Raw genomic sequence first — 12,307 nt, 5'->3', positions numbered from 1 at the left:
CAGATGTATTTCCAAGAAAAAAACATCGTCTTATATTCGGGTCAATACGGTATTTCAGGGGCCTTTTCACAAGTCCATTGTTTTTTAGGGGGTGTACTCATTTATGCTGTGCACTATATATTCTATTATATAGAGATTTGTAAAATACATTTCCATGACTTTTCCAAAGCTTTCTGGGTTTTTCATAACCGTAAGAACCCTGTAAATGGCTATTTTTATTTTTTTTTATCGTTTTGATGAAATTTCTGCTCCACTTTGTGTGGAGGTAGTGAGACGGGACAAAGTCCCTGTAAGAGGCTATTCTATAGTCTTTGGACGGGAGAGAGCGCTCAAAACCTCTTCAGATTAATTTAGTGGAACATTAATATAATATAGAATCATCCTCTGTAAAGAAGTGAGGCATGAACGTGAGAATTTATCATTATCTTTGTAAATGTGCGCTCTTTTGGGCTAAAGGCTTAATGAAACCGTTTAAAGTAGCCATGTGATCACAATTAATCGGCGATTCGGCGCAGCGCATAAGTGATTTAATACGTGTCCTTTTTCTATGTGAAAAAAATAAATTAATTCCAGTTTATGCTGTTTGATTATGGCTTTGAATGTCGTAATTGGAAACTGGAAGCTGTTAGCCGTGTGCGCAGTTGAAATGCGGCTAATAGTTTCTGACTGGCACATAACTGAACAAATGTAAACGGGTTAAGGCGGGGCCCCTGGGCTGCAGCCCATTCAATCCCAATGGTAAGTCTGTCCATGACCGCAATCAAAGTAAGAGATCTAAGGCAGTGGTTCTTTCTTTTGACGCTGAAAAGGCCTTTGATCATATTGAATGGAGTTATACGTTTTCTGTGCCTGATTGGTTTGGCTTTGGTGAGAATTTTAAACTATTGATAAAAATGCTTTATTCTTCCCCCAAATCTGCAATGCTCACTAATTTGGATAGGACTGCTTTCTTCCCTCATCAGCGTGGTACACATCAGGGTTGTTGTCTAAGCCCACTGCTATTTGATTTAGCTTTAGGACCTCTGGCCATCCATCTTCGCAAGGTTAAAATGTCCTTATATGCAGACAATCTGCTTTTATATTTGAGTGATCCTCCTAGTGCTTTGCCTTTTTTAATGGAATGGTTTTTTGTTTTTGTTTTTCTGGTTTTTCGAGTGTATTTATGCCCCTGGGTGAAGGGCTGGATGTTCAGTTTTAGAGGTCATTACCTTTTAGAATCACAAGGGATCACTTTACTTATTTAGGGTTAATTATTCCTAAAAAAAACATTTTTAGTTTAAATTTCACAGAAGCCATAAATAAGTTAAACATATCTAGATAAATGGAGGGCATTATCTTTAATTGGTCAGGTCAATGCCATAAAAATGGCCTCTTTACCTCGCTTTATCTTTTTCAGAATTTGCCTATATATTTGCCACATTCCTTTTTTAAACAATTAGATTCTGTCATGATGCCATTTATTTGGGGTCCTTCTGTGCACCTGCCCATTTGCAATAATCATAATTTTTTGCCTGGCCAATCAGATAAGGTATTTTCACTGTGGAGAGGCAAAGGACTGGCCACAGTCAAAGACTTTTATTTAGATGGAAAATTTGCCACTTTTGAACAACTGTATAAAACTTTTGATCTTTCCCAATCACAATTTTTCTGATATCTACAGGTGTGCCACTACATAAAACATTTTGTTTGCCCCAGGATCACTGTATGTATGATTTTTTTTGGGTCAGCCTCCTATGGACAAACATTTGGTTTGTTTCTTTGCTTGTTTCTCATTTTGCAGTTTCTTCAAATTACCTCAAAGTAACATGGGAGAATGAAATTGGATTGAATATCTCAAACGAGATTTGGGAAGAGGGACTGAAACGAATTCATACTTGCTCTATTAATGCTAGATTACAACCTATACAGTTTAAAGTGTTGCATAGGTTACACTATACCAAAACTAAACTCAATCAAATTTACCCTTTAGTTTCTCCGTTATGTGATAAGTGCAAGAGCTCAGATGGCACACATGCTCATACTTTTTGGTTTTGCCATAACATTTCCGAGTTTTGGAAGAAAACTCTTTTTCTTTCTTTTCTTCATCTACTCCACATGAGTTAAACAAAATGCATTTTTTTATTTTAAAGTTCACATTATAGATAAATTACATATAGAGTATCTACACAACTAATTTCAAGCATAAACTTTTAGATCAAAATAATTTAAAGTTAAGACTATGAAAACACAAACTCAGTCAACTGTCCAAACTTCTGATTGGTAGTTCATGAGTTTGAGAGTTTATGCTGTCAAGGATTAGCCTGGCACACACCTCTTCCTGGCTGATGTCATCCATAGTTCCTGATCGGAGGGGAAGTCTGATGTCCTGCATCTTACAAGCCTGCAGAAGATTGTGTCTGTCACTACGTTTTTGCTCCAGCTTGGTCTCAATGGCTGTCACCTCCTTCTGCAGCTGCGTCAACTCCCTAGACAAACACAAACGTTTTTCCTCACATCATCATACTCATTTTCTTGAAAAACATCCATGAATGTCTACAATAAAACAATGAAAGGGCTCACTTGTTGGCACCCCCCAGTTTCTTGCGGATCTCCTCCATTTCATGATTTTTATCATTAACCTCAGATTTCTTGGCCAGGTGCTGGTTTTTCAGATCCTGCAGCTGTGCCATGGTTTCATCAATGATCTTCATGTTCCTTTGCTCTTCCTGTTAGGAAATATTAAATGAAATTCAATGAGATCGAACATTATTTCTAGGCTTAATAAGAGTATCATTATGAGAGTATCTGAAAGTTGTCTACCTTCTTGAGTCTCTCGATCTCATTCTCATCTTTCTTGACCGTCTGTTCCCACATGATCACCTTCTCCTTGTCTTCCTTCAGCTGGTTCTTCTCATAGTCCAGCTGGATAGCCAGACGTGTCTTCTGAGTCTCAAACTCCAGGCTACCCAGAGAGTTTGAGGAAAGGATTAATCATCAGTTACATCAACTATTTGCATCTTATTATAACAGTTAAGTACTCCCTACAAATTCTAATTGACAGATTTAAAATAATAATAATAAAGATAATTCCAAATTTGGGTGGAAAATGTGCAGAATTTATTTATTTTTAAAGATCAATGGGGTTTTTTAATGACCTCACCGTTTCTTTGCAATCTCATTCTGTCTCTTTACTTTCTCTTCTTCAAATTCACGAATGTTACGAACTCCAATCTCTTTACAGAACTCTACAAAAACCTCATCCTCCACCTGGAATGAAAGACAAACACCAACAAGACTGAAGACAGGTGATAAATTAACCAAGGTAAAGTTGTTTTCAGATAACTGTGCTGTGTCCTACCAGGTTCATGCGGTCTTTCAGGTCTTTCATCTCTCTCTCTCGTGACTGGATGATTCTCTTAATGTCATTAATGCGTGGAGCAAAGTTAGCAAGTTCACTTTCCAGCTTTGACTTTTCCTGAAATTACCCCAATAACAAAATGTGACAAATATCTCTACTGCATTAAGTAGTTTCTGATGAGAAAAATAAACAAGCAGCAAAACAGAACAGTTCTGACTCCAATTTTAGATGGGATGGGCCACATTCAAAGCTGCTACAAAATGCCATTAAATACACAGCTGTGACTAAACACCAGTTAAACTCAAATAGTAGTATAGTAGTATATATTTATTTAATGCCATTTAAGCATCAAAGGCTATTTTCATGGCCCAGTTAAGTTGTTAAAATCCAAAGTTTTGCTTGTTAACATTAGTTAATGCACTGTGAATTAACAAACTTAAAATGAACAACTGTATCTCCATTAACTAACATTAACAAAGATTAATAAATACTGTAATAAATGTATTGTTCATTGTTTGTTAATACATTAACTAACACTACCTAATGGAACCTTATTGTAAAGCGTTTCCAAATTTTTGCTTATTAATATTATTATTGAACATTAGTGTCTTATTTCTTCCACTTTTTATAAAAGCAATAAGCAGCGTTTTTGTGGCAGCAGTTTGGAACAACACAAGTTGACTAAGTGGTGGGTACCTGCATGTTAAGGGACAGGTGTCTGGTCTTGGTTTGCTCCAGATCACTCTGAGAGTATTTGAGTCTCATCTGCAAACCATGAGCTTGAGACTGCACCTGACGCAGCTCTGCCTCCTTTCTCTTTGCCTTCATTTGCTCCTGATATTCACACATAAACATCAATCCAATCAGTCAACGGCAAATCTCCTTGCCCATATCACATTAAGCATCCTTCTGATTCAGAATTACTTACTTTGAGCTCGTCTGTGAGCTTTTCCTTTCTGTCTTTCAGTTTATCAACGGCTTTCTCATCCCAGCGCCGAGCTTTGGCCTTCAGATCACTGGCACCTCCGGAGATCACTCCAGACTTCTGGAATAATGTCCCATCTAGAGCCACAGTCTAAAAAAAACATCCAGAACTAATAAACTACCAAATACAAACCAGACAAAACATTTTTTTTAGATTTCCCACAAAAAGTGAGTAATTCTTGTCTAAGAAATAATCATCACACAATTCTAAGGTATTGGGGTTTCTAAGGGGTTCGCAGTAGTCGCTGTGGTGTTACAGGCTTTAGACAGTACATCTATGGACTCCTTGTAGTCCGGTCACCAACAATCTAATGCATAATACACTCAAAACCTATCCGATAGCTGGATTTTTTGTGACGTGATTTTTTTCTCTTTGTACCTTGTGTCTGTATGGTCCTCCAAAGGCGATCCTGCGAGCATCCTCCACGTTCTCACAGACCAGGGCATTTCCACAGGCATACTGCAGGGCTTTCTTAATGTGTGGTGGCTCGTAGCGAATTACATCAATCACCAATTTAGCACCACGCAGTTCACGGAGTTTCTCATCTGTGGGCCTGACCTATTGAGGACATTATAATACATGAGCCAACTTGCTCAAGCACAACACATTCGGTGAAAAATAAATCCAATGACATCACCTCCAGGTAGTCTAGGGGCAGGAAGGTCTCGGGTTCCCCACGCTGCTCTTTTATGTACTGGATACAGTCACGACCCGTCTTCTCAGAATCCACAATGATGGCATCCATGTTTTTGCCCAGAACTTTAGTAACAGCAATCTGAAATTTCTTCTGTGTGGGCTGGCACAGGTCAATCAGTCTCCCGTACTGGAAAATGAGATGACCATATGTGAGCATCCAGCTATATAAGACACATATATGCAATGACACTGTGAACAATAAGAAATCGCTTCTCACCACTGATCCAGGATACAGCCTCTTGATACTCTCCAGGATCTCAGCCTTACGCTGTTGTCTGCTGTTCTCCTGTCTGTCGATACGAGCATCACCCAGCTGCTCCATCACCTGCATGAAATATATCATAGAGTTGAGCAAATGATGGCTTTTTTTCCATTGAATAACCTTTCATTCTTTCCTCTCAAAGCTATTCTGCACCTGTTGCAGAGTTTCCATCAGTTACAGAGTGATTAATGCACACCTCATCAAAAGTGTCATTCCTGCCATGGTTTTGGATATTCCAGAATCTATCAATTAGGTTAAAAGAAGATTATTCAGGTTTCTAAAAAAATGCAAATTCACTCTCTGACAGAAGGAGAAATACAGCAAAAGCAGAAATACAGAAGTTACCCCGCTTTATCCCTGTACATGAAGCAGCGCTTAAAAAAAACTAACTACTTTATTAGGCATTACAAAAAGGTAGGATGAAAAAAAAAATGCCATCAGAACTTTTCAGAAGACAATCAGTTCCTTTCAGAGATGCACTCATATAAAGCCACCCCAACAAATACTCCTCATTTGCATGAATCATGAAGTGCAATTTTTTGTTTTTTTTGTTTTAGAGACTCCCCCAACCTCACTTTTGTTGATATGGGCAGGATTTATTCATGTAAGTACATGGGCAGGATTTATTCATGTAAGTACAGTTTACTTTGTCCACTGTGACAACTTATTTTCTCAAAGTATTTGAGGGAAAAAATGGTAATAAATCACTTTGGTTTACTTTGGAGACTGTGAGCTAAACCAGAATCTCACAATGATATGACTGCATTTTTGTCAATGTATATGATGAAGTATTTTAGCGCTTGCCTTTCTGAACTCTTACCTGGTTAAGCTCCAAGTTGATCTCATCTATTCTTCGTTTGGCCTGTTCCACCTCTTCTGTGAGCTCCTCCTCCATCCTCTTCTGCTCATCCAGAGACTGTCTGGAAACAGAAAGAGAAAAAGAGCAATGACACACACACTAACAGCTGTTTGCCGAATCAGATGTGGCATTGTGAAGTGTTTGTACCGGCTGGTGGTGATGTAATCCTCCAGCTTCTCAATGCGCTTCTGGTTCTCCTCAATCTCTCTGATCTTCTGCTTGATCTTGGCCTATCGTAACAACAATCACAACAAATCAAGCTGCTCTGTTTGTTTATTTTCACTGTATAATTAAGTCTTCAGAAACTCTTTGCACCTCTGTTTCTATTTTCTTCCTCTCCTCCAGGTCCAGACGGTCCTGGTCAGCTTTTTGGTCTCTGTTGAATTTCTCCAGCTCCTGAGCCAGTGTAGCAGCTCGCTTGCTCGCCTCCTCTTTCAGACGGTGATATGCCTTAACCTAAACACAAACAAAGACAACAGTAACTTAAACTCAGTATTTTTAATTGCATGGTTAAAGAAGCTGTTATTAAAATTTGTTCAGGATGTTAAAGTTGTGTAGCGCATTCTAGCCTTTACTGATTGTGCACATATATTTGTGCGGCTTAATCTTTAAGACAAGCAAGTTACTGGCAGGATTAAACAGGTTATTTTTCACTAATATTAAAATTAAATGATAAAAAGTGACAAACATTTGTTTTTCACACTAAATTTATTTTTATGAAAGCACATAAAATTATTTTATTCATTAAAAACAATTGTTGAAATTAAATATCAGAACAATATCTTGAGGTGCAGAAACAGTGCAGACAACAGAAAAATGTAGCACATAATCAAAGGCAGTTGGCCAACTCTGTAGGCGCACCAGGGCGGTCTAACAAAATTCAATTGCACAGGCAAATAAATGTTGCATTTTTCACAGTATATAACCCTCAGTCAGCTGTACCTGGTTCTCTTCCAGCTGTAGATCTTGTCCCTGACTTTGAGCCTCCTCCTCCATTCGCTCCTCAAACTCCTGTCTGGCCATCTCCACGGCCCCCTGTTCACGGTCTAGCTCCTCCATGTCTGCCTTGCGTTTTTTGTAGCATTTCTGGGCGTTTTGCAGCGATTTACGGGCAGCCTCTAGTTTCTTGATCTTGTGAGCAGTGTTCTCCTTGGCTTTAATGTACAGAGGCCTCTTCTGATTAAGCTCTGCATCCTTCTCCCTGTCAACATGTCAAACAAAATGAATTACTATCTATTAGCTGGGCTCTAATCACATATTATAATATGTGATCAATCAGAGACTAATTTTCATCTTCTTGGCCTGCCCTGATCAATTCTGCAAGAGCTCAGGACTAATTTCAGAGCATATTAGAACTTAAGAATGCTCTGCTTGGTCAGGTAATGACTAGAATCTGCCAATAATCATGTCCTATGACCCAGCTGGTGGTTTCTCAATTTCACATTACATTTTGACTTCAGCAAAGAAAAATATGCACTATAAAATAAATATATCAAATGGTGAATTTAAAAAGTAGGGATGCAATAAAATAATGATAATCATGAAAATAAAGAATTCAGTATCAATTAATTGGTTTGGTATGGTGTGCATGTAAACCCTCCAGCAGCCATATCATTTCTCAGAATTAATGCATTTCTGCATACAAAACATTTGAAAAATAGTGAGCTGCTGTGGGAAAAACCAATGACCCAATTTGCTCAAAATATTAGTTTTATATTCAGTTTAACTTTTTACAACTTAAGAAATTTCACCGTACCAGACAAGCTGGGAAGCCTCGCATCAACACCACCATGATGCAGGATCCAGAGAAAGTGGAAGGTTTTGCCAAATCTTTTGAAGATGCTCTATCTGCAGACCATTTGCACAACCCTATCTCTGAGAAATGGGACCACCACCAGGAGACTATTAAGAAAACAGCCTTCACAGTCTTTGGGAAGAAGACCTCCAAGAACAGTGATTGGTTTGAAGCCAAGTCCAGTGAGATGACCCTGGTTATTGAAGCAAAACATGATGCACTTACTGAATACAAGCGCTCACCAAGTGTGAAATCCCTCCAAGCACTCAGAGGCTGCATTTACACTGCAAGTCTTAATGCACAGATCCGATCTTTTGACCATATCCGATGTTTTGGCCCGTCTGTTTACATGCACATGGTAGACCCTCGGGTTTTGAATGGCCATGCTATTAAAATTATTTATATAATTCATGTAGAGTGGCCGTTATTATTTGCCAGCATGTACGGCTGTCATGGATGTTTTGCAGCACAAAATCTGACTGAACGGATAAATAATGGGAAATAACGGTAATTTTAATTTGTTAGGCTATTTTATCTACAGCTCGTTAGAAGTAGAATTCTTTAGTGAAATAAAGTAGTGCCAAGATGATATTTAATTAAATGAATTCAAATGAATTAACGAGAGAGAGAGAGAGAGTCATTCCTGCCATGGTTTTGGATATTCCAGAATCTATCAATTAGGTTAAAAGAAGATTATTCAGGTTTCTAAAAAAATGCAAATTCACTCTCTGACAGAAGGAGAAATACAGCAAAAGCAGAAATACAGAAGTTACCCCGCTTTATCCCTGTACATGAAGCAGCGCTTAAAAAAAACTAACTACTTTATTAGGCATTACAAAAAGGTAGGATGAAAAAAAAAATGCCATCAGAACTTTTCAGAAGACAATCAGTTCCTTTCAGAGATGCACTCATATAAAGCCACCCCAACAAATACTCCTCATTTGCATGAATCATGAAGTGCAATTTTTTGTTTTTTTTGTTTTAGAGACTCCCCCAACCTCACTTTTGTTGATATGGGCAGGATTTATTCATGTAAGTACATGGGCAGGATTTATTCATGTAAGTAGAGTTTACTTTGTCCACTGTGACAACTTATTTTCTCAAAGTATTTGAGGGAAAAAATGGTAATAAATCACTTTGGTTTACTTTGGAGACTGTGAGCTAAACCAGAATCTCACAATGATATGACTGCATTTTTGTCAATGTATATGATGAAGTATTTTAGCGCTTGCCTTTCTGAACTCTTACCTGGTTAAGCTCCAAGTTGATCTCATCTATTCTTCGTTTGGCCTGTTCCACCTCTTCTGTGAGCTCCTCCTCCATCCTCTTCTGCTCATCCAGAGACTGTCTGGAAACAGAAAGAGAAAAAGAGCAATGACACACACACTAACAGCTGTTTGCCGAATCAGATGTGGCATTGTGAAGTGTTTGTACCGGCTGGTGGTGATGTAATCCTCCAGCTTCTCAATGCGCTTCTGGTTCTCCTCAATCTCTCTGATCTTCTGCTTGATCTTGGCCTATCGTAACAACAATCACAACAAATCAAGCTGCTCTGTTTGTTTATTTTCACTGTATAATTAAGTCTTCAGAAACTCTTTGCACCTCTGTTTCTATTTTCTTCCTCTCCTCCAGGTCCAGACGGTCCTGGTCAGCTTTTTGGTCTCTGTTGAATTTCTCCAGCTCCTGAGCCAGTGTAGCAGCTCGCTTGCTCGCCTCCTCTTTCAGACGGTGATATGCCTTAACCTAAACACAAACAAAGACAACAGTAACTTAAACTCAGTATTTTTAATTGCATGGTTAAAGAAGCTGTTATTAAAATTTGTTCAGGATGTTAAAGTTGTGTAGCGCATTCTAGCCTTTACTGATTGTGCACATATATTTGTGCGGCTTAATCTTTAAGACAAGCAAGTTACTGGCAGGATTAAACAGGTTATTTTTCACTAATATTAAAATTAAATGATAAAAAGTGACAAACATTTGTTTTTCACACTAAATTTATTTTTATGAAAGCACATAAAATTATTTTATTCATTAAAAACAATTGTTGAAATTAAATATCAGAACAATATCTTGAGGTGCAGAAACAGTGCAGACAACAGAAAAATGTAGCACATAATCAAAGGCAGTTGGCCAACTCTGTAGGCGCACCAGGGCGGTCTAACAAAATTCAATTGCACAGGCAAATAAATGTTGCATTTTTCACAGTATATAACCCTCAGTCAGCTGTACCTGGTTCTCTTCCAGCTGTAGATCTTGTCCCTGACTTTGAGCCTCCTCCTCCATTCGCTCCTCAAACTCCTGTCTGGCCATCTCCACCGCCCCCTGTTCACGGTCTAGCTCCTCCATGTCTGCCTTGCGTTTTTTGTAGCATTTCTGGGCGTTTTGCAGCGATTTACGGGCAGCCTCTAGTTTCTTGATCTTGTGAGCAGTGTTCTCCTTGGCTTTAATGTACAGAGGCCTCTTCTGATTAAGCTCTGCATCCTTCTCCCTGTCAACATGTCAAACAAAATGAATTACTATCTATTAGCTGGGCTCTAATCACATATTATAATATGTGATCAATCAGAGACTAATTTTCATCTTCTTGGCCTGCCCTGATCAATTCTGCAAGAGCTCAGGACTAATTTCAGAGCATATTAGAACTTAAGAATGCTCTGCTTGGTCAGGTAATGACTAGAATCTGCCAATAATCATGTCCTATGACCCAGCTGGTGGTTTCTCAATTTCACATTACATTTTGACTTCAGCAAAGAAAAATATGCACTATAAAATAAATATATCAAATGGTGAATTTAAAAAGTAGGGATGCAATAAAATAATGATAATCATGAAAATAAAGAATTCAGTATCAATTAATTGGTTTGGTATGGTGTGCATGTAAACCCTCCAGCAGCCATATCATTTCTCAGAATTAATGCATTTCTGCATACAAAACATTTGAAAAATAGTGAGCTGCTGTGGGAAAAACCAATGACCCAATTTGCTCAAAATATTAGTTTTATATTCAGTTTAACTTTTTACAACTTAAGAAATTTCACCGTACCAGACAAGCTGGGAAGCCTCGCATCAACACCACCATGATGCAGGATCCAGAGAAAGTGGAAGGTTTTGCCAAATCTTTTGAAGATGCTCTATCTGCAGACCATTTGCACAACCCTATCTCTGAGAAATGGGACCACCACCAGGAGACTATTAAGAAAACAGCCTTCACAGTCTTTGGGAAGAAGACCTCCAAGAACAGTGATTGGTTTGAAGCCAAGTCCAGTGAGATGACCCTGGTTATTGAAGCAAAACATGATGCACTTACTGAATACAAGCGCTCACCAAGTGTGCAAGCACTCAAAGCACTCAGAGGCTGCATTTACACTGCAAGTCTTAATGCACAGATCCGATCTTTTGACCGTTTTGGCCCTTTTGGCCCGTCTGTTTACATGCACATGGTAGACCCTCGGGTTTTGAATGGCCATGCTATTAAAATTATTTATATAATTCATGTAGAGTGGCTCGGGTCCCGGCGGGTAATTTTAATTTGTTAGGCTATTTTATCTACAGCTCGTTAGAAGTAGAATTCTTTAGTGAAATAAAGTAGTGCCAAGATGATATTTAATTAAATGAATTCAAATGAATTAACGAGAGAGAGAGAGAGAGAGAGAGAGAGAGAGAGAGATAGAGAGAGAAAGCACAAGTGAGTGTGAAGCTTGCGAACAAGTGAAGCTTGTTGGTTTAATTACAAAAACTGTTTAAAAAAGTTATCACCTCATTGCGGAGGAAAATAATGTAGCTTTTGTTGTATTTATAAAATTCACAGGGCAGGGGTTGAAAACCAGCTCCTGAATGTACAATTTCTTACCTATATAAAGTTTCCATCTCAATAAAATGCGAGCGCATACAGCATAACTGCATACAGTTGCACCGAATTCTGTGACCCACTGAATTATGTGACCCTAATAGGCGCTGTATTGAGCTAATCCGACCTGCTCCTAAACCCAGTCCTAATCCTAAACCTACCCTCACTACAGTGCCTACTAGGGTCACACAATTCGGTGGTCACAGAATTCAGTGCAACACCAGCATTAAAGGGGTCATATGATACTGATAAAAAGAACATTATTTTGTGTATTTGGTGTAATGAAATGTGTTTATGCGGTTTAAGGTTCAAAAAACACATTATTTTCCACATACTGTACATTATTGTTTCTCCTCTATGCCCCGCCTTTCTGAAACGAGTCGATTTTTACAAAGCTCATCGGTCTGAAAAAGCGAGGTGTACTCTGATTGGCCAGCTATCCAGTGCATTATGATTGGCCGAATACATCAAGCGTGTGACGGAAATGTTACGCCCCTACCACACTGTGATGATGCCCTGTCAGGCC

At 38.6% G+C, this 12,307-nt stretch overlaps 1 protein-coding gene across 1 annotated transcript in view; it reads right to left on the bottom strand.

The window, feature by feature from the left end:
- The window catches only part of smc1al (structural maintenance of chromosomes 1A, like), a 62,394-nt gene that overhangs the window by 24,657 nt on the left and 25,430 nt on the right, over positions 1-12,307 (bottom strand). The window contains exons 6-19 of the mRNA XM_016519108.1: positions 10,164-10,422; positions 9,537-9,677; positions 9,369-9,451; positions 9,183-9,282; positions 5,236-5,343; positions 4,960-5,145; positions 4,701-4,880; positions 4,266-4,412; positions 4,034-4,171; positions 3,338-3,454; positions 3,140-3,246; positions 2,800-2,941; positions 2,560-2,705; positions 2,312-2,465 (exon numbers count right to left, since the gene is read on the bottom strand). Coding sequence (XP_016374594.1) covers positions 2,312-2,465; positions 2,560-2,705; positions 2,800-2,941; positions 3,140-3,246; positions 3,338-3,454; positions 4,034-4,171; positions 4,266-4,412; positions 4,701-4,880; positions 4,960-5,145; positions 5,236-5,343; positions 9,183-9,282; positions 9,369-9,451; positions 9,537-9,677; positions 10,164-10,422 — 2,008 coding nt within the window. The remainder of the gene's footprint in view (positions 1-2,311; positions 2,466-2,559; positions 2,706-2,799; positions 2,942-3,139; positions 3,247-3,337; positions 3,455-4,033; positions 4,172-4,265; positions 4,413-4,700; positions 4,881-4,959; positions 5,146-5,235; positions 5,344-9,182; positions 9,283-9,368; positions 9,452-9,536; positions 9,678-10,163; positions 10,423-12,307) is intronic.

The sequence above is a fragment of the Sinocyclocheilus rhinocerous genome, unplaced genomic scaffold (genome assembly GCF_001515625.1).
Source record: "Sinocyclocheilus rhinocerous isolate Xijiao unplaced genomic scaffold, SAMN03320098_v1.1 scaffold1049, whole genome shotgun sequence".
Lineage (NCBI taxonomy): Eukaryota > Metazoa > Chordata > Actinopteri > Cypriniformes > Cyprinidae > Sinocyclocheilus > Sinocyclocheilus rhinocerous.
The sequence above is the reverse complement of the archived record's forward strand: the minus strand, read 5'-3'. Positions and strand labels throughout refer to the sequence as shown.